The sequence below is a fragment of the Daucus carota genome, chromosome 2, assembly GCF_001625215.2.
Source record: "Daucus carota subsp. sativus chromosome 2, DH1 v3.0, whole genome shotgun sequence".
Classification (NCBI taxonomy): domain Eukaryota; kingdom Viridiplantae; phylum Streptophyta; class Magnoliopsida; order Apiales; family Apiaceae; genus Daucus; species Daucus carota.
In genome coordinates, this window is record NC_030382.2 from 44,359,378 (window position 1) to 44,386,561 (window position 27,184).

A 27,184-nucleotide genomic window follows, 5' to 3' on the forward strand; every position below is an offset into this window, starting at 1 on the left:
AAATTTGAGTCCCAGTTCAAGGATGAAAAAGACATTCTTGTTTTAACATCTAACGTTTCTATGTTTTGATGATTTTTATAAAGGGTTTGGTATCTGAATTATTAGGGGAGTAATTTTATATAAATGTAAGGAGAAAGCAGGGCTTTGCAACTATATTACCGTTGTAGTCACATCTGTTTCGCATATAAATTTGTTCGTCTTATGTTTGACTACCAAACACAAGAAACAAATGCTGGCATTCAAATTAGATGAGATACAACATTTGACAAAGAACGTCCAAATTATCATGATCATGACAACAGCTTGACAAAATAGAAAGAGATGAAGAACCGCTGAAAAAATTTAGCAGATCATATGTATAACCAATATGTATTTTATATAATCTGTGGATAAGTTCACGAGGGTAACTAAGCTCTACAGGAACACAACTTCTTCACTTGATGGATAGATCTGTTGGGCCTTCTATCGTGTTAGTCACACTCAAAAGTTATATACAAATGAAATTACTGTGGAAAATAAAAGGGCTCGACTCCTGACGACAAAGGGTAGAAGAAACTATACAACAAAACTACAACTTGTTGCCACTTTCAAGTTTAAGAGATCAACATACTGGCTCAAGACTTCAATAGATGGACTTGACCATGTTAGCTTTTCTTCTTGATGGCCTCCCCATCCTTTCATCTACTTTTTGATTATCAACAGATAACTAAAAGCCCGCCTGATATAAATATTTTCTCGTCTACCGATCACTAAGCTCCTTCCCTCTAATTACATGCCCTTAAAGAACTGATTATTAAAAAGCCCCCGTACTCTTATTTATTGTATGCAAATTTAACTTGGCCCTTCCAATAGTTTGCCTTGCCCGCCTTGACCTAGACACACAAGGCTACACCAGTAGCTCTTCTTCCTTTTGCATTCCCTTAAGCCGCCTTTTCGCATACATTGTAACTATCACCGTGGTTGTAATGGATAAAGCAAAACCAAGAACATTGAAGATGATCTGGGTTGCACTAAGGGCGTGGTTATCATTTGAAGCATCAGCCAACGTTTTTATCATAATGCCACTAGAAAAATATAAAAAGATAGATTAGTAGAACACCATCAACACACCTGCGGAAAAATATAGCAGCATTGATTTTCTTAATACAAAGACTGCTGAAAACATCGTAGGCATACACACAAACTTCTGCACAGTCTTATCTGTATACGCTGCACAGTCAATGCTCAAATTACATTTTGTACAGCTTTATCTCCTGTTGATTAGATGTCTAGTTGTCTGCACATGCAAGCTTAGAGTAAAGGTCTATATATAAGGACTTGGACCAAGAAAAACTCTTTGTTTGGATCAAGTCCGTCCTAAGAATGATTATCAGCAAACAGTTTGGACCTAGTTAAGATTATCAGCTAAACAGTGACGAATGGGAGAAAATAATCCCAGGGTACTACAAAAAAACATTTTGCTAGAAGCATTAAACCACCCGAGCAAGCTTAGTTGTTCTAAATACTGAGATATATGAATACTATAGCTAAGATATACATGGCGCACAGAGGGAAAATGATGCAGGACAGGTGTAAAAAATGGGTGAAAACAACGGACAAAATTCGAAATACCTACCTCTGGGAGAATAAGAGAAGCGGCAAGAAACACAATAAATCCACAAATTCAATCTATAATTCATATCTATTACATAAAGAAGATTACAAATTTACAATTGTTTATATTGAATTCCTAACATGTTCACCAGGTAAATTTGGAAAATAAGTAAAATTTCTAGATAAAAGGGAACAGATCCTTTTACTGTTAACTAATGTCTATTTTTTGTCTACAACCATACATCTAAATTAAAATATATCAATTTTCCAGAATATTCATGAATATAATGTAATAATTGATTAAAAACATACCTATATTTAAACAACTAATTTAATTATGCCCTGCATCACTCTCTTCTCCTCTGAAAGAAACTCGGACACAATTTATAAGATAAAGAAGAACTAAATCTGTAAGTGGGATCTAAATGAGAGGACAATTTAAATAAATATGTTTGAATAAGAATAATAAAATTATTATCAATTGATTTTACTTATTCTATGCTCTGGCTCAAAAAAAGTATATTGTTTTGTAGTGAACTAATACAACATGCTTCAACTCAAGAAAGGAACCTGAGTACTTGAATCAAGCCCTAAATTACAGCAACCAGGCTTCATGTCAGAAAGCGTGTATATCCTAAATGTTGCATTGCACTCACTTTGTTTTATCCAAATAAACTGAGGTTGCCTTCACTTGGATAGAATGGAATGCAAAATATATAGAGAAGTTTTATGGAGAAAAAAGAAAGTAGAAGACAATAATGATTAAAGATTTGTGAGTTAAAACTTTTCATGAAGAAGATGATAGGAAAACATGATGAACAAATGGAATGAACATTCCTTCCAAAACATGTGGGTTAGATTTGTAGTTCAAATAGTTGGAATGGAATGATTGAATGAATGAAAATTACAGACAATTTTTCTAATCACCCCCAATTTTTAGTACAAATTCCATTCCATTCTTCTCTCATTCCATTCCATCCAAGTGAACACAACCTAAGAGTCTATGTTACCCCGGCTATTTACCTTGCCTTGAGTAGAAAGTTGGACAAGGGTATGAATACCTAACACCTCATATTGGACCAAAAACATGCAAAATGTCTGAAAAGAATTGCCAAGTTCGACACTTGGACACATATCCATATTGAACAGTCCCATCAAAGTCCAAGGAAATCGTAAAGGGATAAGATCTAATCTAGTTTTATGAAGGACATAACTTGATTAAAACATGCAACAATGCGACCTTCAGTGTTGAGGTTATGCGTTCTATTTTAAGTTGGCTACCAAAGAGGAAAACCAACATAAATTTCTAAAGAACACAATTGGTCACACTACTTCTCTACTCCAATAGCAAAAAAAAAAAAAAAAAAGCCGCATCCTCCTTGTTGTGATCTGTATTGGATTAACTTAATTATATCTTACTTTCTAATAAAGTCGATTGGGAGGAGACAGTTTAGAAATCCGCTTCAAGTTGGTTTTACTATTACATTTGTGATTGATTTGGAAAAATATGTATTACATATGGGTTAAGTTTGTATACTATAAAAGTAATATAACTTTTGGTGTTTAAATCAAGAACATATTAAGAACAATGACCTAGTAAAATGATGTACGGGATTAAGTATGCCAACATGAAGTGTCTTCTTAGTTAAGGTTAAAACTTTTCATCAAGTAAATAGTCTCAAGGTGCAAGATGTTCTAGTAGCAAACAGATACACGTGTCGAGTCGCATTGACTGACAATCTAAGTAGAATACACAACACCAACGAGCGACATACAAAGAGGTAGAAGTAGAGATCTTACGTATATATTGCAACAAAGATTTCTGGTACCATTCCAACCAATGTCCCCAACAAGTATGGAACATACTTCACGTTTGTTGCCACAGCACAGTAATTAAAGATTATATATGGAAATGGAGATATCCTGATTAATGTGACAGCTTTAAATTGATGATACCAATTTCCTTCCCCAGCTAACCTAATGACTGAAGCTTTCTTTGGGTCTCTTCCTAACCAGTCCTGTGTAAGAGAGGAAACAGATTAGCAAATATATGAGTCCACAGGCACAGACACTCAGAGAATTCATGTTCCCTCCACAAAATATAGTAGATTACAATGTAGAAGGTACATACTTCCATTCGACGGTGGAAAAGAGTGCCAATGAAATAGGGTAGGGATACGCCAATAGGCACTGCAGTAATTATTATCAGAAATCCTAAGCTGTAACCAAAAGTCATCCCTGCCACCCACATGGAGGGAGTAGATGGTATAAGTATTACAGGGAATACAGCTACAGATGCAAAGATTATAGCTGCTAGCACTGGTTTGCTAAATGTTTTTCTTTCCCAGTTTAACAAAGGGATGATTTCCTGCAAAGGAACAATATATCAGCTAAAAAACCCAAAATATACGGGAGCAATAATATTCGAAAGGCTTGTGTACTTCTTTGGTTGTTAATCTGAATAAAATATTCCAAATATATACCTTAATCCCAGTCACATTGCATAATAATTTATCAGATAAAAGCACATGGCAGAAGCAAATATGGATACAACACTCTTAGGCATTAGTTGAACTCGAAAATTTCTTCAGCCTCCACCTATCAGCTAGATGAGGCCTAATAACATAAAACACCACTACCCGAAAACAAGAGTCTTTCACATTATTTGTATTTTGTAAAAAACCTGGTTCTTCCTCAACTTCATAGCTTTCCAGTTTATACTTTTAAGTAAGCGGCACCACACCTAGCTTATTTAAAGCATTTTCATTGCTACTTGATTAGATGGTAAAGTGAAACCAAATTTAAAACTAACCACTCTGCATTGCTCATGGGAAAAAAAAAAGTTATTTCAAACCTTGACCATCTCATAGGTATACAACAAACCAAATCCAAGTTAAGTTTGCCATGAGCAATGGCATGTGCATCCAAGAAATATTCAACAACAGAAAACATACAAGCAGAAGTGACAACTGACATACATATTTACCTTGTTCATGAGAAAAGGGACAACCCACTTAAAGGAAACAGCAATAAGAAGCCCTGCAAAAACCAACAAAATAATGAGCCTAGCCCACCACCAAACTAACCAGCATCTGCTCCTTGTAATCACCAAACCAGTATCCCCAACACCATCATCACAACAATTATTTGCATCATCATCATCAGCATTTTGAGCCTGAGCTTCCCTCAGATTCACATAATCACCCTTTGGGTCTTCAATTCTCGAACTCGAATGCGCCACCCCCACAACACTCACCATCTTACCCGACCCGACCCGACCCGGCAACCAATTTGTTGAAACCCAATACAATTCGAGCTCAAAATTGAATCTTTAAGACACCCCTCTCAATCTTTTCAATTTGGGTCTCCAAACCAAACCGATTCTTAGTTAAACGCCACGGAAAAGGAGGATCAAGAAAAAGCAAGAATTTGATTAAAAGCAAAAGATACACACACGATTGAATTTGTATATACACAATTATTACGTGTGTATATGTATCAATGCGTGTGTGTATGTAATAGCAACACTTTCGCAGAGAAGAATAGAGGCAACCTGAGGATTATAAAGTGCGTAACCCATGAAGGCAAGCAGTTCTACTCCAAGGATAGTGGATTCAAAGAATCAAACGACGTCGTGTTAACTGTTTTGTCTGCCTATTTGACGCGTGTCGTCAAGTGCAGCGCTGCTGGAAGGAAATAAGTTATATGGCCCCACGTTTCCTTTATGGCCATGATAAAGTGGGTAACGCATTTACAATAAATTGCGCCCAAGTCGACTATCATAATTGTTCCGTATAGTTGTAACCGGAAAAGATGATTTAAAGATCATGACAAATTTTTTTCTCTGTTATTCCAAATTTATACTCTCTCGTCCCCTCATTTCTCTACGTTACTTTAGCATGTTTTTCTACACTTATTTAAAATATAGTTTATAATATATTTTTTAAATTTTTTTCTGTGAATAAAAGTTTGATGTTTAAATTTTTATTCAAGAAAAAAAATTTATAAAAAATAGTTATGAAACTATATACTTTATAAAAGCCTCAAAATGAGTGCACAGTATACGTAAACTATTGAAAGGGACAGAGAGAGTAGTATTTATGTATCAATTACAACCAGGGACGGAGCTAGGATTTGAATGTAGGAAGAAAAAATATAATAGAGAGGAAATAAAAGGAAGAGGGCAAAAAAATTCTATCATAACTGCCTGAATCGAACATGCACTTTCTGTAAGAAAAACCAGTGCCTCAACCATGGGGCCAACTAAGCAAATCAATCAAACATATAGTGAAACTATAGATGGATTGTGGAGGTCAGTGGGGGCAAGTACCCCCACGGGCCACTGCTCCCACGCTAAATCCGTCCCTGATTACAACAAATAGTTTGATTATGTATCCACAAAGATATTAATTAACGATATGGTTCGTTTTATATATGTTAATTGTATTTTAGATGTCATACCAGTTTCCAATATTTAATATATTTATTTTTTGAAACAAATGTGTTAATCTAATAATAGAAAGACATACGGCATCTACGCCAATGATCGAGTCGAACAAACTGGAAATTGCAATCGCCTGTTCTCATGAAAAGACAGTTAAACGATATTTTGAAGATAAATTATATACAAATACAAATACTCGCTTCATGCATCCTCGCTGAATCACCGGTACCCTCTTCATCATGCCCTAATAGAGCTATCAACCAGAACTGCGATTCCATGCAAACTTTCATCATCAAATAAAGACACCCGCTTACAATGAAGAAGCGAAAATAAAACTCTCACGAGGGAGAGAAAACAACCCTAAATCTGAAGCGGAACCACAAAAACAAGATAAATCAGACTGAAAATCCACCCGATTGAAACAGAGAGGAAAGACAGCGAAATCTCCGATGGTTTTAGATCTAAAAATCTTTCCGAGAATAGATCTGGAACAGAACCATAAAAACAAGAGAAATCAGACTGAAAACTCACCCACTTGGAAGAGAAAAGGCGAAATCTCCGATGGTTTTCGATCTAAGTTTTCAGAGAAGAAGTATTATTCAAAAACTATATAAAAAAAAAAAAAACAAAGTAATTAACTGATTTTGGGCTTTCCACCGGTGAAAACCGATGGAAGCCCCAGGCGGCTACGACAAGAAAGAGGCTAAACTCCAGGGCCAAGAGATTAGGTTTCAAAAACTAATACTTACATAATATTTAATTAATTTCTCTTTAAAAAACAACTTTAATGTAAATTAAACAAAATCCAAATAATATTAATTTTATAGTATTTTAAATAGTACTTTGTATAATTATCTTGTTTACGACATGCCTATTTATTTATCTGTTTTTATAGAATATATGAGTTCGATTCCCTTACTTAAACGAGTGAGAATATAAAATTTACTGTTTAACAATATATAATAATATTAACCACGATATTTTTAAAAAATTTTATGCATCATAAACATATTTGGACTGATTTGCTCGTATTGTCGAATATAGATTAAGTTTCATGATATTACGAGAATTCTTTTTATGGATATATAATTTTCATTATTTTGATTGGATTAGATGTCCATGTATCACCACCACTATCCCACACTCCTATATTCTTTTTATTATGAGCAGCCTTATATGTTGTTAAAATGATTCCAATACTTAAGGTATCTTCGAAATTAATGTGTAATTTTTTAATATTTAAGATTGAGTCACCTGAGAGTGTTTATTTTAATGGTTGTGATTGTGAAGTTTAAATAAAAAAATTTCATAATTATATGATAAATGAGGGTATGTTCAACATTCCAACCTCAATTTAAAGCTCTTTTCGTCATTTGCTATTCTTATATGTATATAAAAATAAATAGATTTTAAGTAAAATAAATAAAATTCATGAGAGATATCATTTAAGTGATTATGATTGCGAAGTTTAAATAAAAAGTCGCAAATCAATATACATGAATATTTTTTTGTTAATTGATTAAATATTACATGAATTAATTGCTTAATTAATGACTCCTAAAATTTTGTATCAATAAATTATTCATTGATAACTTTATAAATGAAAGTTTTATGTAAGATGAAAAATATAACTAATGTCATTAATATTTAATATATTTTGGCTGGCATTTTTGTAATTATATGATCAGTAGGGGTATATGAGACATTTCATAGCTATTTTCTTGGCAATTTTTACCCCTAGTTGCCTTATTATAGATACAAGTAGATAAGTAGATAGATAGATTCTTATTGACATTTTATACTCCCTCCGTCCCGTTTTAGTTGTCACATTACTTTTTTTGTTGGTCAAATTGACTAATTTTTGACCAAAGATTACAAGTCACTCTTTTATTATTTTAAAAAACTGAAAATTACATTTTAAAGTAGATTAAAAGTTATTTACGGTGGCATATTTTTTTTATCTTTTCAATTGATAAAATATTAATAAATTTCATTCAAATTTTGGTCAATTTGACCGACACAAAACCAAATGTGACAACTAAAATGGGACGGAAGGAGTATATCTAACCAATATATGTAATTGTCTTTTATACAACAATATTTTGTTGGAAACAAAATTAACTAACCTCGCTTAGATCTTCTATATTTGTTTTCATCATTCATAAATGTCTACCTAGTCTCCCTTCATTTTTATATTAATATTTTACACTTATCACATGTCCAATCAATTATTCGTCGAATGATAATAATAATAAAATATTATTTTTGACATGGAGCTAATATACATACATATATAATTAATAGTGTTAGATCATCAATTAATCATTATTAATATAATATCTTATCTAACCAATTTGATGAATAATAACATTAAAGGTGTTCTTGATACTTATTTTAAACGGTGTATTGATTTCATTCATGAAATCGAAGGGTAATATCAATTCGGATTATAAGAAATGCATCAAAATCTTGGAATATTCAGTTAGATTTTTAAATTATACCGTTAAATCTGGTGGTATTCAATCAGGATTTTAAATCATACTTGAAAATTCAATGATGTTCAATTTACGAGGCGTATTCAATTGAATTTTAAAGAATTCTTTTTCATTCACAAGTTCTGAGATTCAACTGGAATTTTTTTTTTTAAAAAAATAACGGCACCTTTGGGTTTTCGGTTGAGATTTTAAATAATGCTACAACATCGTGATATTCGATCAAGATTTTAAATTATGCTCTAAAATATGAATATCTTGGGATTATTTAAAATCTGATGATATTCAAATACTGGTTATTTTTTTGAATTTTATAAAATATCGATTTTGCAGGATTGATCAATGTATTTTAAAAATTTTGAAATTTCATCAAAATCGATAAGATTTCGAAGAACTGTGCTTAAATCCTAAAGAATCTATATCAACTCTGTCACATTTTATCAAGAATTCGTATAAAATCAAAATCAAAATCAAATACAGTCTATTAAAAATCACATATTAAAATTAATCTATTGAAATTCTAATTGAATAGATTATTTACGATCTACTAAAATCTGATAATATTCTGATAAATATTTTTAAATTTTATAAAATGACCGATTTTCCATGTAGCCTAGCGTCCGGTATAAATTTATTCTTCTATGGTCAAACAACATCAGTGGAGCCAATAACAACAGTCCACACAGTACTTAATCGCCGGTGTACTTTTACTGACCACCGGCCGCCTAACTTTCCGGTTCCCGATAATGATGATGACAGTGAAACTTAACGGTCATCCAGCAATTCTGCCGCCGCAATCCTCTTTTTACCGCAGGGGTAAAAACCCGCTTCACGGTTTCACAAAAAACGATTCTTGCATTTCTCTAGGTAATAGGTATCTTCTTTCTTACTAAAGATTCATTTTTTTATTCCTCTTTGCCACAGCTTAATTTTTCTTTAAAAATTTACTTTTATTTCTCATGTGGGGTTTTTCCTGGGTATTATTGTTTGTCTTTTAAATTAGTGCAATTATTGAGTCTTGTGTAATTTTGAATAAAAATTGTAGGTGGTGGATCAAAGCTACTGAGACTGAGATGTGTATCAGAGAAGTTTGAATATGGTCATGATTCTGATGATTCTCTAGATCATGCATTCAAATCTACACAGGTATGTGACAAGAGAATATCTATTAGTATTATGCACTTGATGGTGATAACATAATATGTTATTTTGGTCTGATCTTGAATCAATTATTGTTTAAGTCCCGCCTGCGCAAACTTTACTTGCTAAGTATTTACTTGTAGGAGCTTATACAAAATTGTTCTAACTGGAGAATAGATGAATTTGTATAAAATCATAAACCACAAATTAGGAGAAGGTCTCAATAGTCAAAATAAATTTTTCGGTAGAAAATAAGAACCAGAATATCTTGCTATATATCCTGGAATGTTCCTATGCCTTTTTTCTAATATGTTTTGAGTTTTCAAAACTCCATGGGAATCAAAGCCAATAAAATATATGATAATTTATAGAACAATAGATGTTTCCTGATTTTTTGGTTGCATTTTATCATGCTCCACTATTTATAAAACTCGAACTTGAGATTATACGAGAGAACAGGTTAAAAAGAGATTGATAAAAGTGATGTAAAATGTGTATATTCAGAGAAAGAAAAGATGCAGAGCAAAGTTTGTTACAGAGATATCACCAGAGAGCTTTACATAAATTGGTTCGAGAAACTCGGGCAAAAATATTTTTTACGATAACTGTCTTTGCACTCAAATTTGTTATGAGGAATTTTTTCAAGTAATAAATCTATTATGATCAATCTTGATGATCACATATTATGCCATATACTTCTCGTAAACATTTTAACATGCTCCACATAAATTTTAGAGGATCTCTACAACTATGCCATAAACATCTTTGTTATTATGATTTGTCCAAATTATAGAATCTAAAGTAACCACATTGTGATTGTGCAACTATTTTCCCATATTTACGTATTAACATGCTTCAGTCATATTTGAACTAGGCGATTGCGTCTTGCTCCAGGTGTGACCTATTGTGTTTCATGTTATGTAATAGTCTCTCTTTGTACTCTTCTTCTCCCCATACGTCTGACCTTTACATCCTCGGCCCCAAGAGTCAAACTATCAAGTTTGATAACAAATTAACAATGTTAGTGACTATCACAGTTATGCTTCGGATCCTCTGGAAAAACCATCGACGACTTGGGAGCCAGGCCGTTTATTCTTTATGGTGAATAGTACCCGTGTAAATGCATAGTGCATTGTAAGAATAATTACTGCAGTGAATAGTAGCTGAAAAGGATTTTATTTCTTTCCCATGGTTAATAGAATTGCATAGTTACGGTGATGAGCATTTTTTTCCCCTTGAGATCCCTATATCTCCCAACACCTAGGAGTTTGATGGAGTAGCCTCAACTCTGGTATTAGAAAGATAAGGTGTGGATCAAGTGCACTATCTTAAAAAAGGATATAATATCTAGTCAATTTTTTTTTTTTACCAGCTTCTTCAGTGTGTGGAATTGCAAAACTTGTATATGAAAGAGAATCCTTGCCTATATTGTCAAAGTGAGACAAGTATATATATGATTATCTCCTAGTTTTATTTAATAATACAGATTTAAAGTTAACGATATTTTCCTAAATAACCACAAATTGTGGTCCACAATTATCTAAAATCAAATGTTTTTACCCAGTACGTAGAATTCCTAGTATTGAAACTACTAGAATATCATTCTGGTGTTTCCTATCATTAAGTTTACGTTTATAAGTGAAGTTCTTCATTTGGTTACTTATCAACCTCAAAGTTGGTAAATTCAACTGCTTTACTTATTAGGTTAAAATTTTGCAAAAGGTTACCTTGTGGTTCTTTGTGCTATTAAGACTAAACTTGGCACTTTTAAATGCTTTCTTCTTGTCGGGAGATCATATATAATGTGCAGAGCGTAGAATTTTTCCAATCATTTGTTTGATTTTTTATTGCAGAAGCTTAAGCAAGAGGAGTCTTCTTTTTTAGACATTTTGAAGGGAGCAAATCGTATTCTGCCTCATGTAGTCATTGCCAGTACAGTACTAGCCCTTGTTTATCCACCTTCCTTCACATGGTTTACCAGCAGGTTTTTTACTACCACAGAAAAATCTTAATTATCTACATGTACTGGCAGGGCCCTGCTATCTAAACATTTATATAAAAGCCATCTAAAGGGATGAACTGAATTTGGAAGAGCTGAGATGTTACATCAGCTAGTGGATGAATTAAACACTTTTCAAAAGTATAGCTCTATTATTTTAACTGGGTAGTGGGTATAAAATAGTCAAATTTTATATCATTCTTTGTAAAAGTTTCTGTATAAACTCTACGGTAATTGGTCATCTGCTAGAAGAATAAAAATGATAAGAGGATATTTGTGTATTCTATCATTATATAATGATATAATTATAATATTCTAAGCTTGCTACTTGATTTGGCAAGTGCTATGAACTTAAGATTTCAATAGGTTCTTGTCATAATATTTCATTCAAGCAAAAAGAAATATGTTGCCCTTAATATTTGTACTGCTTGCAGGTACTATGCCCCAGCATTAGGGTTCTTGATGTTTGCAGTTGGAGTTAATTCAAGCGCAAAAGATTTTCTCGAAGCATTTAACAGGCCATCTGCTATAGCTGCAGGTTATGCTGGCCAGTTTGTTCTGAAACCATTCCTTGGGTATTTGTTTGGTGCACTGTCAATGACTTTGTTTGATCTCCCAACTTCTTTAGGTTGCTACTTGCTTCATATTTTGTTATTTTCATTTTCCAATGGGAAGAATCTAGTTGTAAAGGTTACCACATGAAAAGTAGGTTGGGGGAAAAAACATGAAGAACATTACTGTTATAATTTCGTCTGCAAATTAATGCAATATAGTGGTTTTTATAAGTTGCTTAATCAGGTGCTGGAATCTTATTGACTTCTTGCGTAAGCGGCGCACAGCTATCAAATTATGCTACTTTTCTAACTGATCCACAAATGGCTCCCCTTAGCATTGTAATGACATCCTTATCTACTGCAACTGCGGCTTTTGTCACCCCAATCTTATCACTATTGCTTATTGGGAAGAGGTTACCTGTTGATGTGAAAGGGATGGTAGCTAATATATTGCAGATTGTTGTTGCACCTGTTATGGCTGGGTTGCTCTTAAATAGGTAATTATCTATCTTTCTAATTAATTTTTTCTTAAACATGACCGTTGATGTTCTTCTGTGTAAATTCATATCTACAGGTTCTTTCCCCAAGTGTGTGGTGCTATCCGGCCTTTACTTCCTCCACTCTCTGTATTTGTGACTGCTCTCTGTGTTGGAGCTCCACTTGCCATCAACATCAACTCTGTTTTATCTCCCTTTGGCATGTCAATTGTGTTGCTTGTAACTGCATTTCACTTGTCAGCATTTGTTTCTGGTTATGTTCTATCTGGCATTGCCTTCAGCAAAATGCCTGATGTGAAAGCGCTACAAAGGACGATTTCCTATGAGACAGGTTGTTACAGTTTCCATATTCCGGTTACTAATGATTTTGTAATGATAATGATTTAATTCTCTCTGGTCTGTATATCCTCCTTGCTATGCAGGCATGCAGAGCAGTCTTCTTGCCCTTGCACTTGCAAATAAATTTTTTGAAGATCCGCTTGTGGGGGTGCCTCCTGCTATATCTGTAAGTCAACTATTTTCCTCTGCATTTATTCTGGATGTATTGCCTCTGCTGCTATTGTATATAGGATTGTTAGTGGGATTATAATACCCGTCTGTTGGAAAGAGGCACGTTTATCCATAATAATTGATTGTACATAGTATTGAATCAATGCCCTTCTTCTAAATGTGAGTATGCGTGCTGCAGGTGATTTCTTTATCTAATCTATTAATATCGTTTGTATGTTAAGTACAATCTTCTAAATAATTTGTTACTGTATTTATGTGTCTACTGGGTCATCACCAATCTCAAAATGAATAAATGTGAGCTGAAGGTGTTAGGACAGATCGATAGAAAGTAAAATGTATGTAAGGTGTTAGGACAGATCAATCAGAATTGAAGATATATGTGAATTTGAAGTGTCAGGAAACTTTAGTTATAGTCCAATTGTTATTCCAGGAGGATGTGCAAGGTCAACTTTTTTTGTCTATGCATCGTGCAAGTTCATTGGGCTTGCAGCGAAGAAGATCGAGATGAGATTGTGCAAAAAATTTAAACTTTGCCAACTTCGAAATTTTAAATATATAACGGGTATCATCACTCTTTATATTAATTTGCTATAATTCTTGTATACAATGACCTATTTTTGATGATTTTTTATATATTCTTAAGCTTAAGTTGAATTTCATAGGATACTCGTAGAACATTTGGAAAATTAACATTACTTTTAAATGTTTGCAGGTTGTTATCATGTCATTGATGGGATTCTCCCTTGTCATGTTATGGGCAAAGAAGAAAGAACAAAAGTTAAATTACTCTGATCGTTTATAGATAGTATGCTCTTCTCGATGGGGCTTTCTGGAGACTCTTGGCAAACATTCGGGAGTCTCTACACTTGTGCTATTGTACTCTATCCATTAACTATAAAATGCATCAGATACTTAGATGAAGGTCCTCGATATTTAATACAATAGTTGAGGCAAAAATGCAAAACTAATGATAGTAAAACTTATACCTGTTGTAAACATTTAGCTGTTACCAGTTACTTCCATGTTAAGCAGATGTTTGACAAAACCTAAAATAACATGGTTATGTAACAGTTCAGAAAGGTCTTGGGGTCAAGCCTGCACTTTTATGACCTATAACTTTCGAGTTTGTCTAATTTATCCATTTGCATCTAGAGTCGATGGCTATAATGAGTTCCTTTTCCATCTGTTTCTTCAATACCCTTCTTACCGTTACGCAAGCAGAATATCCCTGTATACTACCGGATAGGAAAGACTTTGTATGTGCATGTTGGACATGGCAATTGGCAAGGTGCTCAACTGCTCATCAAGAGCATGAAAGAGTAGGCATCCATTTACAGGTGATCTCATGCATAATCTGTATCGTACCCACGACAATCGAATCTTGTTTCGCTTGTATCTTAATGGCTCAGATGAGAATCCAATTTCCAAAAAAAAATTATGTTCTGTGTATTATATTTATGTATATGTATATTACAATAATATCCTCACGTACGTTCTTGTTGACACAGCCCGTCGAGGTCTAATGAATAATGTCATGAATATACATGTTTTGTTAATTTATAATAATATTTTTTAAAATAAATAATCTTTCTTATTTTTATAAATAATATTTCTGACAAAAGAATAGCATATAAATTATAAAATAAAAAGTTTTTCCGCAAAACACTCTAACTGAATATCAAAATTTTGGAAGTAAAATATCACCAGCTTTAAAAAAAAAGGCCAAGTTACAAATTTCTTTTCAATAAAATATGGTTCATATATATATCCAATCTCAATTGTTATTGTTTAAATTTTAAAAATAATTGTTTTCAATAGTCATTACAACTTTAATCATATTTTTAAAATAAATTTAGAAATATGAGTAGTTTTGTAAAATTTTCAAATATCATTAAAGTGTATTTACAATATGTAAAATAAAGCATCTGCCAAAATTACAGTATTAAAAGTAAATAAATTTTTAGCCACCTTACCTTACAAAAATAGATATCTCACGCTAGTAAAAAATCTGGAGTCGACACGCCACCACTGCACCACATACATACGAAGTCCACTCTGTATGAAGAGATGCAAGGACCTTAGAGAAAGAGCAAGACACAGAGACCAGAGTGCAAAGCAAAAGTGAAAAGTAAATCGAAGAAGTGTATGAGAAGAAGCAGTTGGTGAGGTTGTGATGTGAATGTGATGATGATCCAGTACAAAGAATCTGATAGCTGGGATTCAGCTGCGTACTTTCCCTCCCTGAACACTTTCCAGTATCTAGCTGGATGAGAGACAAAAACACATAATGGCACGCACACACACTCTCTCACTCAGTAACTCTGTCACTGTGTATCACTACACTATTATGCAATAGCATGTGTTAGCTAGACTTCTTCAATGAAACCATTTTATTTAATTATGAGGATAGGGTAAGCTCAGCCTGAATCTCAATCCAACTAATTGATGGTTTCGAATTAGATTTTAGTTTGATTGATTTTTGGAGGGAAGGAGCTACCAAACTGCTGTTTTTGTATTGTTTTGGAGTTTATGATAAAAATAATCTTTCGCACGTTGCATAAAAATAGTGAAATGTTTTATAGTTTCTTTTTAGTTTTGCGGATATAGTCTCACAAATAATAAATTAATAACACTTCTTGTGACATACTCTCAACGTTTTTGTATGTTTAGGCTTTAGCGGTTCTGATCGAATAATAAAATATTACTATGTTGGAAAAAAATGTGAATATAAATCAAAAAAATTAAATATATGATAAAACATCTTATAATTATAAAATATTATATTAATATTTTTAAATAAAAAATTAAAATTCTTAAAAATACAAAAAAAAAAAAATGAGAGCGAGAGTTGTCATTACATGAGGACTAGGGAGGGAGGTGTGTAAAGTAAATTAGGTGAGTCAAGGTGGGAAGTTGTTGGGTTTGAATGTACTAGCAGTAGTATTACACAGAGTCTCGGGGTTGGGAGTTGAGTAAGAGAGTGAGTGAGTGACTGACGACTACAACTCCTACTTACTTTGCCTCGAAAAGGAGCTTCATCAGAGCAGTGCACGTGTATACCAGCAGCAACTACCCCCCACCTTACTCCTCCATGTCTCCTCCCCCATGTAAAATCTCTCTCCCTCTCTCTCATCCTTCACTAACATACATGTATGTGTAAATGGATATAGCTACTCGTAATAGGAGTATTATGCGCAACACACATCTGTTTGTTGCATCAAACCCACGGACATCATTAACTAAACTCAAATAATCGCACTATCTTATTCGGACATCAAATCTTACGTTTGGTCTTGGACTAACTGCATTGACCTAGTGAAATTAAAGAGACGGGATATTTACACACAAAAATAAAACTAATGAAGCCTAGCTAGATGCCTACATTTGTCGTGAAAATCAAAACGAGCAAATTAATATCCAGCCCTAATATTTTCCCGCTATGTAATAAAAATATACTAAGCTGACAATTTCGGCGCCATCGCTTCATCAGTTTGTCACCATCCGGGCATAACAAGTCGAGTCTCATTATTTTCATCCCCCGTGTATGTGTGCTTGGCTCGGTTTCCCGACCACAAAATCAAGTCCTTGTTTACTTGCAACTTATTTTAGTTTTTCAAATCCAGTGGCAGAGAGAGGTCCTGAACATCGAAGGTATATATTCGACGATTAACTTCTGATTAGTCGTCACTATTTACTTAAAACAATGACTTTTATACGATCATATATATGTATGTATATATTCACGAATTATATATCCAATCTCTCTCTTTGTTACTGGGAGGAATTAGAAAAGCGATCGAGAAATATTAGCTAGCTAGGTTTTAACATACAGTCATATCATACTCTATCATAGATCCCCAACTCATTATCGCCCAGAAGTTGACAAACTTATTTAGCAAAAAAAAGAAGCTTGAAATAGTTTGTTCTTCATGTCCAACATTGTCAAGTACATGCAGCAATTTCGTTTCATATGATCATCAAGACTACAAAAACAATCTAAAGTAAAAAATGCAAATTCGAATGCGCAAACAACCCCAATCCAAATTCTTGAATAATACACTCAGCTCCCTAATCAACAATTAGTTAAACAACATTCAAATATTATAAATTTTATCGAATTAAAAAAGTGTTTAAATTAATCATCATCAACAATGCAATACGGAGCTTAATACGGAGGCCTACCGGTAGCCCAAAACGCTGGATCAGGCGGTAACTGTATAGAGTTGAGAAGATTCGGCGGCATGTTATGAAACAGCGAGGGATCAGGCAGCAAGTGCTGCTGACTATGTTGCACATTTTGCCCTCCCGGAGATCCAAGTGAACTACTCCCACCACCACCACCACCTCCTCCGCCTTGTAAAGGCAGCGCCACCTCCTCCTCCTCCTCCAGCGGCAGCCTCTCGTACGCCGCATTACTAAAAGAAGCCGCCATCACCACAACCGGACCCGATGCCAGAAGCGCCCCCACCACGCTTCCGCCCACTACTTGACCCTGACCCCCGGCTAGGTATATAGTGAGCCCGGTGGCTGCTGGCGGAGCTGGCGGCGGGAGGAATGAACCGGCGAGAGAGAGTATCTCGAACCGGCCGTGTAATGTGATCACGGCGCCGGGGGACGTGGGCTGACGAAGCGTGACGTTCGTGACAGTTCCGTTCCCGCTCAAGATGCAGACGCCACGTTGGCGTCTGCGCGCGAATGTCGCTACACTCTCCATCAAGTCACATCCGTCAGCGATTTCCATCACGTGGGTTCGCAGCGCGTTGGCGCTGTCGCGCGTGATGATGATGGGCGGCTTCGGCTTGTTTTTTGAGCCGGCGGGGCGGCCTCTCGGCCGCCTCGAGTTCTCGCCTTCTTTTCCTTCGCTAGTTCCGCCGGTATTTAGGTCATCGTTGTTCTTGTCATCACGCTCACGCTTCAAACCACTCGAGCCGCTTTGTTCGTCTTCGGAGTTTTGCTGCTGCGGCTGTTGGTGGTGGAGAAACTGCTGTTGTTGGTGGTGGTGCTGTTGGAGATTGAAATCTCTGGTGTGAAAAGGAGGTGGCAGAGAGTTCCCCGGATCCATTTTCTCCACCCAAATTTAATTAAACAAACTTTGATTTAGTCCAAGCAAGTGAAACACAACAGATCATAGAAATGAAATAGGTAAGTTTTGGGTTTTGCCTAGCTAGGGTTTAAGGATTTAGGTAATTGATGGAATTAGGGTTTGGATTTAGAGGAAGGAGGAATGGATAGAGATGAGAGGAAGATGATGGGGTCTGGTCTGTTAAGGTAAAGACTGCGTGGGTATGGGCGGTGGATGGATGAATGGTTTCTTCTATCTTTACTCTCCTTTCTTGGATTACTATATTATATACTATAATAATCTTGCTTAAACCAGATTTTCAGCTCCTCACCCATCCACAAAGAAATACTAAAATAATATTTGTATCTTGTTCAGTTCTCATTTGATAAACCATTTGTTTCCTTGAAGATTGGTAGTAATGTTAAACAACTTAATAGTAATAATTGGTTGCCCACCGCAATGCACATATGTTAATGACTATTGGTTAATGTCCTCCACACTTGGTTAAGGAATCATTTATGTTGTACTATGATGTCCGAGAATCCCATGATAATTTCAGTTTGTGTACTCCCTCCGTCTCAATTTATAGGTCCACTTTGGGAAAAAAATTTGTCCCAAAATACTTGTCCCTCCCTTCTTTGAATACAAATTTATCTACATATTAATTGTGTTTTTTTTGAAACTCAACATCATTCTCATTTCTCAATGCACTAAATCACTATATTTATTGTGATTTTTTTGAAACTCAACCATATTCTCACTTATCAATGCACTAATTAATGATACATGAGATAAGATTCTATCTAACCAACTTTTTTCTTAATATGCGTGTTTATTCCAAAATGGACCTATAAATTGAGACGGAGGGAGTATATTATTAGCTACACTTCTGTAATTAAGGGAAGCCAGGCAAGATGGTGGTACTGTTGGGATGTGCGAATCGGAGTTGATATTAAAGGGGTGCAATGTGAGATTGAAGTTTCCGGTTGAGACTCACATGAGCCTGCCAAAGAGGGGCAAACTCTGATCCCATCTCATTAATTCTGTCTACTCAATATTAGTCTTAAAAACGAAGAGAGGGAGGAGACCATACATGATACATCTCTCAAATTCAACACTGACCCGAACCAATATACGTCCTCCCAGTAAGGTAGGGTACAATAGGCTGCTCATGCCTCATATTGGGTATGTTTTGGTGCGCATTTTTTGTCGAACCGAAAAATATTAATATTTACATAATAATTATAAATATTTAATATTCTTTCATACCTTTTTAGTTGTCACGTTTATAAAACACACACATGTCAACAAGAATCAAATATTATAAATTATTTTCATATATGCGCTTATTTATTACATTAAATGTTAATCTATAATTGTACGGTATATATTTGTTGGAAATTCAAATATTGAAATTAAGCAAACCATTTTCTCACTATTTCTCACCTTCTCTCCAAAACCCTAGCCTCCATTAAAGATTTTTGAGGGGGCTTCCATCATTTTCCATCGGTGAGAGTTGATTTTTGTTTTGATGTGTTTTGATACTCTCCATAACCAGGATTTTAGATCAGCATGATTTTCATCAGTTTGATCAGGTGTGAAGGTTATTATGAGATCGGATCATGACCGATTGTTGTCAAGTGAAAGCCAATTGGGTGAAAATAAGTACATATATTCAAACATTTTCAAATCTTTTAGTTGTCTCTCAAAGAAGAAAGCAACGATATTTTTCGGCGTCTGTCCGATTTCGATTATATTTGTAAATGTCGTATGATTTTTAATCAATGAATTGATTCCTTTTTATTTAAAAAAACAATCAAGAGGTATAGAAAAATATGTATATTTATGTACTGGAACAAGAATGGGACAACTATTTAGGGATATTTTATTTTTTTAAAATGTCACGACTAAAAAAAACAGAGGAAATACATGTCTAATATTCTTTGTTATATAAATGAAAAAACTTATTTTCAGAAAAATTTGCATATTTGTACTTTATTAGAAATAAATGACTTATTTCTGAAAAATAATATAAGTCAGGCAGGCTTGTTATATTCAAACAAAGATTCATTTTTAAAGAATTTTATTTCTATACTAATTTTGAAAAATTATATTAACATAAATTATTTACAAGAGAAATATATCAAAGGTGAAGTCACCTAAAACAAACACGAGTGTGTGCAGGGCAGTGAACAATGAAGTGGTATATAGCGAGTGAAAACAGGAGAATTAGGACACAGATTTGAGATATACGTCAAGTGGTAAATGGTACTCGTACGTAACGGCCGGGGAGGTCTGGTTTGACCGATAAAACGGCATGATTGAAGAAGTGGAGCTGGTGTAGGTGAAAATGACGGAGAAAAGACGCGTGTATAGCGCTGACATTAAATATACAAACAGAGAGTCAACAGACTAGATAGAGCTCCCTCTTTCCAGACTTGATCCATTGCCAATGGCTATTATCACGTCAAAACTCAAAACATACAACAACGTCTGTAAAAAGAAACATAACCAGGGAGCCTCGTCACTGATACGTTGCCATCTTATACTATATGCATGACTATATTTATCAAGATTATGTTGTAATTCTGCCACTTTTTATTTCTGCAGGAGCCTTTATTTCTTCTGCTAGGTGGTTCTAAAGCTCAGTTTCGCTGTTTTGAGTCTTCATTCGCATGACTCTTTTTTTGGGTGAAATTCTATGTAATAAAGATACCCTCTGTCGGCTCTCTCTCACCTTAATAAAATCTTGACTCCATGATTTATTTCTGAGCCCTCTATTTATGTTTACTGTTCATTTGCACACAATTATTTACATTGACCAATCAGCTGATTAGCTTGCTAGATTCTCACTTGATTATTTGCGCATTTGATTACTAAATAATTGATCCAATAATAGTAGTAGTAGTTATTTGCACCCTGATGATTGTTTGGTGGATTGACACAACCCATGCCACTTACGGTACAGTTTAGAATGAAGACTTCATATTTAACTACTACCAGTATCTAACAACCCTTGTATGCAACAAATTAATATTTTGTGTTAAAAATATACACATTTTCAAACCTGTTTTGATGGAAAGGGGAGTTTAAAACCATAGAAAAATCGGATTTTATTATTGTTGCACAAGTGTCTACTTCTCGAAGTCAGTGATTATCCAAATACTTAACCCCTTTCTGCTTAAAGAAGTCAGTCCCTCTATATCTCAGCAAAGATTAATTTGCAGGGAGCGGGGTGGTTTGGTAAAGACTCGTGTTGAATGAGGCGTCAGATTTTGATTTTTGCTCATCTAAGTAATGTCAAGAATATTTATTAATCCATAAAATTATAAATTTACTTATGAATAAAGATTAATTTGTATATATATAAGGGCGTTTTTTAAAAATATACATTTCTTTCCCAATTTTCACAAAAAACCTATATTTTTTAAAAATTAAACAAATACTATATATCCCCCTAGTGTGTCGCAACCACATGCAACCAAATTCAAAATTAAATGCAAGCAATAGTTGTTCTAATATTTTTCGGGAAAAAAGTTATTTTGGATTATATTTGATTACAAATTGTATGAAAATAGTTGCTTTTAGTTCAGTATTTTCATAAATATTTTTAAAAAATAATAAAAATATAAAGACTTAAAAAAACTGAGTATTTTTGATAAATTACCTGTATATAATAACAAGAAGTAAACCCATGAAGGGCTTTGGAGCAGTTTAATAGGATATATAATTATATATACAGGCATACAGTTACATGTATATAAACAAAGGGGAAAGAGTTGATTAAGTGGCCATGTGAAGGGCACATATAGCATGGGAATCTAACATATAATGCTGCATGTTTCTGCTTTCTTACGAACCCCCCACTCTTTCCGGTTCAAGACTGCATCCCATTTGCTTATCCCTCTTGGAAAACTACCTACTTGATCCAGAGATTCCTTTTTTATATTGCATTTTCTTTATTCGAATGCTATTCTTTCTATTAAACTAATGACAACATGCCATTATCTTAACCTCGTAATTTTTTGCTTGATTAAATTAGTGACAGCCTGCATTATTTAAAAGATGATTGTTATTATGTGATTTATCAATCAATTTCACAAGGCACAACTTTCTTGATAAAAGAAATATAAAAAAAATCAAGCCACAACTTCATAATGTTATTTTGGCTTTAAATTTTCAATAGTGAATTGTTCATGCCAGTCAGTTCACTGTTGCTGATATTTCAAGTTCACTGTTGCTGATATTTCAACAATTATGGAGTGAATATTTCTTATGTTTCTCATTTTCTCATAAAATAGAACCTCATTTTTCAAAAACTAAAATATAATAATAAAAGTTTATATCATATCTTTTTTGAATTTGTTGAAGTAAATATTTACTTTCAAGTTCTCCCAATTTTCTTATTTTGGGTAGGAATTTGAGTTTAGAAACATGTATAACAAGTTTTTAAAAATTAGGTATACTATGGGTTTATAATTATTTTTATTTTTCTACTGGTTTAGAAATATACTAGACTCAAGATCTAATTCATAACCGCAAATTATCTAACAAGAACACTTCCGGGGATTATAATTAGAATGAGATTTGCTTTATACTATAATAATTCACCTTTTCTGGTAAGTTTTGATACATAAAAATTTAGATTATCCCATTCTTTACATCATACTTACATACAAAGTTTTGATACGAAATTTTTTTCATTTATTATCTCATTCTTTACATTATACTCACATAGAAATTTAACTATTTAATAATTATCTTAAATTAATTGAACTGACATTATTATAATTTATAAATTATTTTTTTAATTTTAAATTTTGTATAATATATCACTGGTTTAACATATTATAAACAAAATAAAATGAGATAAAATAGTTTAAAGATAAAACGAAGCAAGCCGACGTTGTGACAAGATAATTTGTAAATAAATTATTCACAAAATTTTTATTCTAAAATGAGATATGAATTTTTTGAAATTAACGCCCATGCGAAGCGGGCAAAATTACTAGTCTAACATGTAACGCTGCATGTTTCTGCTTTCTTACGAACCCCCCACTCTTTCCGGTTTAAGACTGCATCCCATTTGCTTATCCCTCTTGGAAAACTACCTACTTGATCCAGAGATTCCTTTTTTATATTGCATTTTCTTTATTCGAATGCTATTCTTTCTATTAAACTAATGACAACATGCCATTATCTTAACCTCGTAATTTTTTGCTTGATTAAATTAGTGACAGCCTGCATTATTTAAAAGATACTCCCTCTGTCCCTCTCATTTCTTTACCGTTACTATTTTGGGATGTCCCTCTCATTTCTTTACATTACTATAAATAGTAAGTTTTTCTCATCATTACACCCACTATCTTCCTCTACTATCTCATATTTAACAATAAAAACTACTATTACACCCACTACTTTCCTCCACTATCTCAAATCTACTATTAAATATTGGTAGGCCCCACCATTTTACCCACTTTTCATCTAACTTTACTAATTTTTCATACATTGTCTTGGTCTCCGTGTCCTCCTCCAATGTAAACAATTGAGGGGGACGGAGGGAGTAAAGACTAAGCTAACGACAAATGTGAGGCGCGCATGTGGATAATTCTGATCATTTTCGAATCCTGCCAATTAGAGATTGACTAATTAGCAGTTGTGTTTTATTTATCAGATTAATCTCTGCTTGAACGTTTGACTTTTCTTGCTTTGAGTTGTTAACAAAACTATAATCATGTTTAAATTTAGTTAATCTCCAATCTCCGACAACCTGGTTTATATATGAATATCATCTGTACTATTTTGATGGTAAGTATTGATTAAATTATGGTTTCTGTAAACTTATAAGCACAATCATGATCAGGGTAAAGTGTAAACGACCAACTCATGTGTATAAAACTCGTTATTAATTATATATGTTTTTTATTTTTTTTGTCATAAGAGTTATTAATTATATTTAACTTTAATAATATAGTACGAATTAAACTATGTAATAAACAATTTTACCTTCAAGATGAACGAGATCTAAATAAAAAGTTTTATTATTATATATTAATTAATATATTTTTAACAAGTCTTTTAAAAATATATTATTTATACTTAGACCTTTTAATATGATATAAATTATATCACCCCCTCGGTCTCTTTCATTTTTTATAATTATTTCATATAATTTGACACATATTTTAATATAGCATAAACTTCAAAATTGTTGCCAAAATTTACACCGATTTTCAAAAATTTGGCCAAAATTCAAAATTCTCAGAAAGGTGGCCAAATTTTGACTCCACTTTTTAAAAGCGTGACTCCCGTTAAATGTCACTAACGGAGTAAAGGACAGAAGGGTAAAAATGAGTTTTAAATTATCAGAAAATTGGCCAAACTTTGGCCCGCTTTTCAAAAATGTGGCTTCTGATAGGCTCCCGTTAGTGACATTTAACGGTAGCCACACTTTTAAAAAGCGTAGCCAAAGTTTGACCATTTTTTTTAGAATTTGGAATTATGACCAACTTTTCAAAAATCGGTGTAAATTTTGGCCATAAACCTGAAATTCACTCTTTAATATACTTATAAAACATAACCAATATACTTTACCTTTCAACTCCATTCTCGGCTTACTAGTATTAAAGGACTTATATTCATATTAATTTTAAATGGGTTAATTATCAAACTCATCACTGAAGTGGACAAATGATATCAACTTCATTACTGATCTCCACGGGGTCTCAAGTTGCTCACTAAACTCGCTTAATGGTATCAAACTCATCACTGCCGTTAAAAAAAAGTAACGGAGGTTAGACGGAGTGAGCGGTTGACGTGGCACATTAATAAAAAAGACTGAATAAAAACAAATGAAAGAAAATAAAAAAAAGTAGAAAATAGAAATGATACATAATTTGAAGTTTATATGTAAATAAAGTATGCAAACTTTTTATTAAATTGATTTTAGGATATAATTGTCTAAATAAACGTATCGAACTAAATTTTAATATATAATTAACTAAACAATTAAGATTAACTTTTATGTTTTTTATTAGATTATAAATATTTTTGAATAATATTGAAATGTTTTCTCTTTTAATAAATTTTATTTATGTGAATATTACTGTTGGCAAAAAAATATTTTCAAATTTTTTTTATATCACCAACTTTTTTAAAATTTTAAGAAAAATCTAGAGATAGAACATAAAGAAATTCATTTCGATTTTTAACACTTCTATTTTTTTTGAAATTTCTTGTACCAAACAAAAACATGAAAATAAATATATGTAAATTTAACATATGAAGCAACACACATTGTCCAAATCTTCAAAAACAACACATAGTGTTTAAAAATATTTTTTTGCCAACACTAATATTCACATAAATAAAAATTTATTAAAAGAGAAAATATTTCAATATTATTCAAAAATAATTATAATCTATTAAAAAACATAAAAGTTAATCTTAATTGTTTGGTAAATTATATATTAAAATTTAGTTCCATACATTTATTTAGATAATTATATCTTAAAATCAATTTAATAAAACATTTGCATACTTTATTTCCATATAAAATTCAAATTATGTGACATTTCTATTTTCTACTTTTTTATTTATTTTCTTTCATTTGTTTTTCTTCGCTCTTTTTTATTAATGTGCCACGCCAACCGCCAATCTGTCACTCCGTCTAATTTCCGTTACTTTTTAACGGTAGTGATGAGTTTGATACCATTAAGCGAGTTTAGTGAGCAACTTGAGACCCCGTAGAGATCAGTGATGAAGTTGATACCATTTGTCCACTTCAAGTGATAAGTTTGATAATTAACCCAATTTTAAATTAGACTGGTATCGTTAACATGGAGTTTTAGATTTATCATGTATCTACATATTTGGTTTGTTGGTTTATTGTAGAACTTATGCATCTTTAATTGGTTGAAGGCTTGTCCAGTCTTATAAGCACCAAAAAATGCATCTCAATGTCAAGTTTAAAATGATTATAGACTTATTTGATTATTTAGCTCCACGGCAAAAAAAAACACAAGGAAGCTGATTATTCATTAATCGAACCGATGTATTCCCTCCGTCCCTATTTATCTGTCCATTTTTAACATTTTCACGCATATTAAGAAAATTTAAGTTTGATAAAAAACTTCCAGCAATACCCTTATTTAATGCCTTAAATGTAGGAAAATACTGGTGGGATTACTCCATTATCCAATACAAATTTAATGAATCAGTCAGTAATAGTCATGATATTTATAGCTAGAAGAACAAAGTCAAAGACTCTTCACGTTTTTAGATGAGTTATTGGCATTAAACTAACATGTTTATCAGTCACGTTGAAAATATAAATAAGGGTAAAAATGAATTTTTTTGCTTTGGTCATATAAAGGACAGATAAATAGAGACAAGTTTTTACTTCCAAAGTGGACTATAAATAGGGACAGAGGGAGTGCTTGTCAACCAGCAGAAGTGTAAATTACTTTGTGTGATGTGGATATTACTTTGCAACGAACTAATTACAGTAATAAATTATATTAATGAGTTGTGAATTTCGCAAGATAAGTTATTTCTGGTGGACTTAAAGACGATAATGATGATGCGTCTGTTATAGATAGACATGCATTATAGTAAATTACTCCGTCCATTCCAAAATAATAGTCGTTTTGATTTTGTGCACGTATTTTGAGATGTAAAAAAATCATACTTCTACACATTATTTTTGAAATTTTTTTTTCCTGAATAAAAGTTTAACATCTCTATTTTTATTCAGAAAAAGAAAATTTCAAAAATAATGTGTAAAAGTATGGTTTTTTTACACCTCAAAATACGTGCACAAAGTCAAAGCGACTATTATTTTGGAATGGAGTAGTAATTAAGTACATGGAACAAATATATTTTAGATAAATGG

At 33.0% G+C, this 27,184-nt stretch overlaps 3 protein-coding genes across 5 annotated transcripts; 1 reads left to right on the top strand and 2 right to left on the bottom strand.

Annotated features, from left to right (window-relative positions):
- Positions 1 to 355: 355 nt before the first annotated feature.
- On the bottom strand, positions 356 to 5,224 carry LOC108205761 (uncharacterized). Its single transcript, XM_017375819.2, has 4 exons — positions 4,580 to 5,224; positions 3,725 to 3,961; positions 3,394 to 3,611; positions 356 to 1,064 (listed from the first exon to the last, which is right to left on the bottom strand). Exons 1-4 carry the CDS (start codon positions 4,850 to 4,852, stop codon positions 887 to 889), a joined length of 906 nt encoding a protein of 301 aa, XP_017231308.1. The 5' UTR covers positions 4,853 to 5,224; the 3' UTR covers positions 356 to 886.
- A 3,914-nt stretch (positions 5,225 to 9,138) lies between these two features.
- On the top strand, positions 9,139 to 14,382 carry LOC108205762 (probable sodium/metabolite cotransporter BASS5, chloroplastic). Of its 3 annotated transcripts, XR_001804012.2 has the most exons (9): positions 9,158 to 9,396; positions 9,575 to 9,675; positions 11,523 to 11,653; positions 12,103 to 12,296; positions 12,467 to 12,719; positions 12,797 to 13,050; positions 13,142 to 13,224; positions 13,660 to 13,791; positions 13,942 to 14,382. XR_001804012.2 is itself a non-coding variant. In XM_017375821.2 (8 exons), exons 1-8 carry the CDS (start codon positions 9,276 to 9,278, stop codon positions 14,029 to 14,031), a joined length of 1,227 nt encoding a protein of 408 aa, XP_017231310.1. In that variant the 5' UTR covers positions 9,139 to 9,275; the 3' UTR covers positions 14,032 to 14,382. The 3 variants fall into 3 exon arrangements, 2 of the variants coding, with proteins under 2 accessions (XP_017231310.1, XP_017231311.1); XM_017375821.2 differs by lacking the exon at positions 13,660 to 13,791 and having other exon boundaries at positions 9,139 to 9,396; XM_017375822.2 differs by lacking the exon at positions 13,660 to 13,791 and having other exon boundaries at positions 9,265 to 9,403; positions 13,942 to 14,260.
- A 2,757-nt stretch (positions 14,383 to 17,139) lies between these two features.
- LOC108208112 (AT-hook motif nuclear-localized protein 26) lies at positions 17,140 to 18,624 on the bottom strand. Its single transcript, XM_017378598.2, has one exon. It carries the CDS (start codon positions 18,289 to 18,291, stop codon positions 17,395 to 17,397), a length of 897 nt encoding a protein of 298 aa, XP_017234087.1. The 5' UTR covers positions 18,292 to 18,624; the 3' UTR covers positions 17,140 to 17,394.
- Positions 18,625 to 27,184: the final 8,560 nt, after the last annotated feature.

Bases quoted from the DNA above. Each gene is read 5' to 3' on its own strand.
- LOC108205761 (XM_017375819.2), bottom strand. From the start codon at position 4,852: ATGGTGAGTGTTGTGGGGGTGGCGCATTCGAGTTCGAGAATTGAAGAC. The intron at 3,962-4,579 runs GTAAATATGTAT...GTTCCTTTGCAG, and splicing joins TCCCTTTTCTCATGAACAAG to GAAATCATCCCTTTGTTAAA. The intron at 1,065-3,393 runs GTAAGATCTCTA...ATATTTTTCTAG, and splicing joins ATCTTTGTTGCAATATATAC to TGGCATTATGATAAAAACGT.
- LOC108205762 (XM_017375821.2), top strand. From the start codon at position 9,276: ATGATGATGACAGTGAAACTTAACGGTCATCCAGCAATTCTGCCGCCG. The intron at 9,676-11,522 runs GTATGTGACAAG...TTTTTATTGCAG, and splicing joins ATGCATTCAAATCTACACAG to AAGCTTAAGCAAGAGGAGTC. The intron at 11,654-12,102 runs GTTTTTTACTAC...TACTGCTTGCAG, and splicing joins TTCACATGGTTTACCAGCAG to GTACTATGCCCCAGCATTAG.
- LOC108208112 (XM_017378598.2), bottom strand. From the start codon at position 18,291: ATGGATCCGGGGAACTCTCTGCCACCTCCTTTTCACACCAGAGATTTC.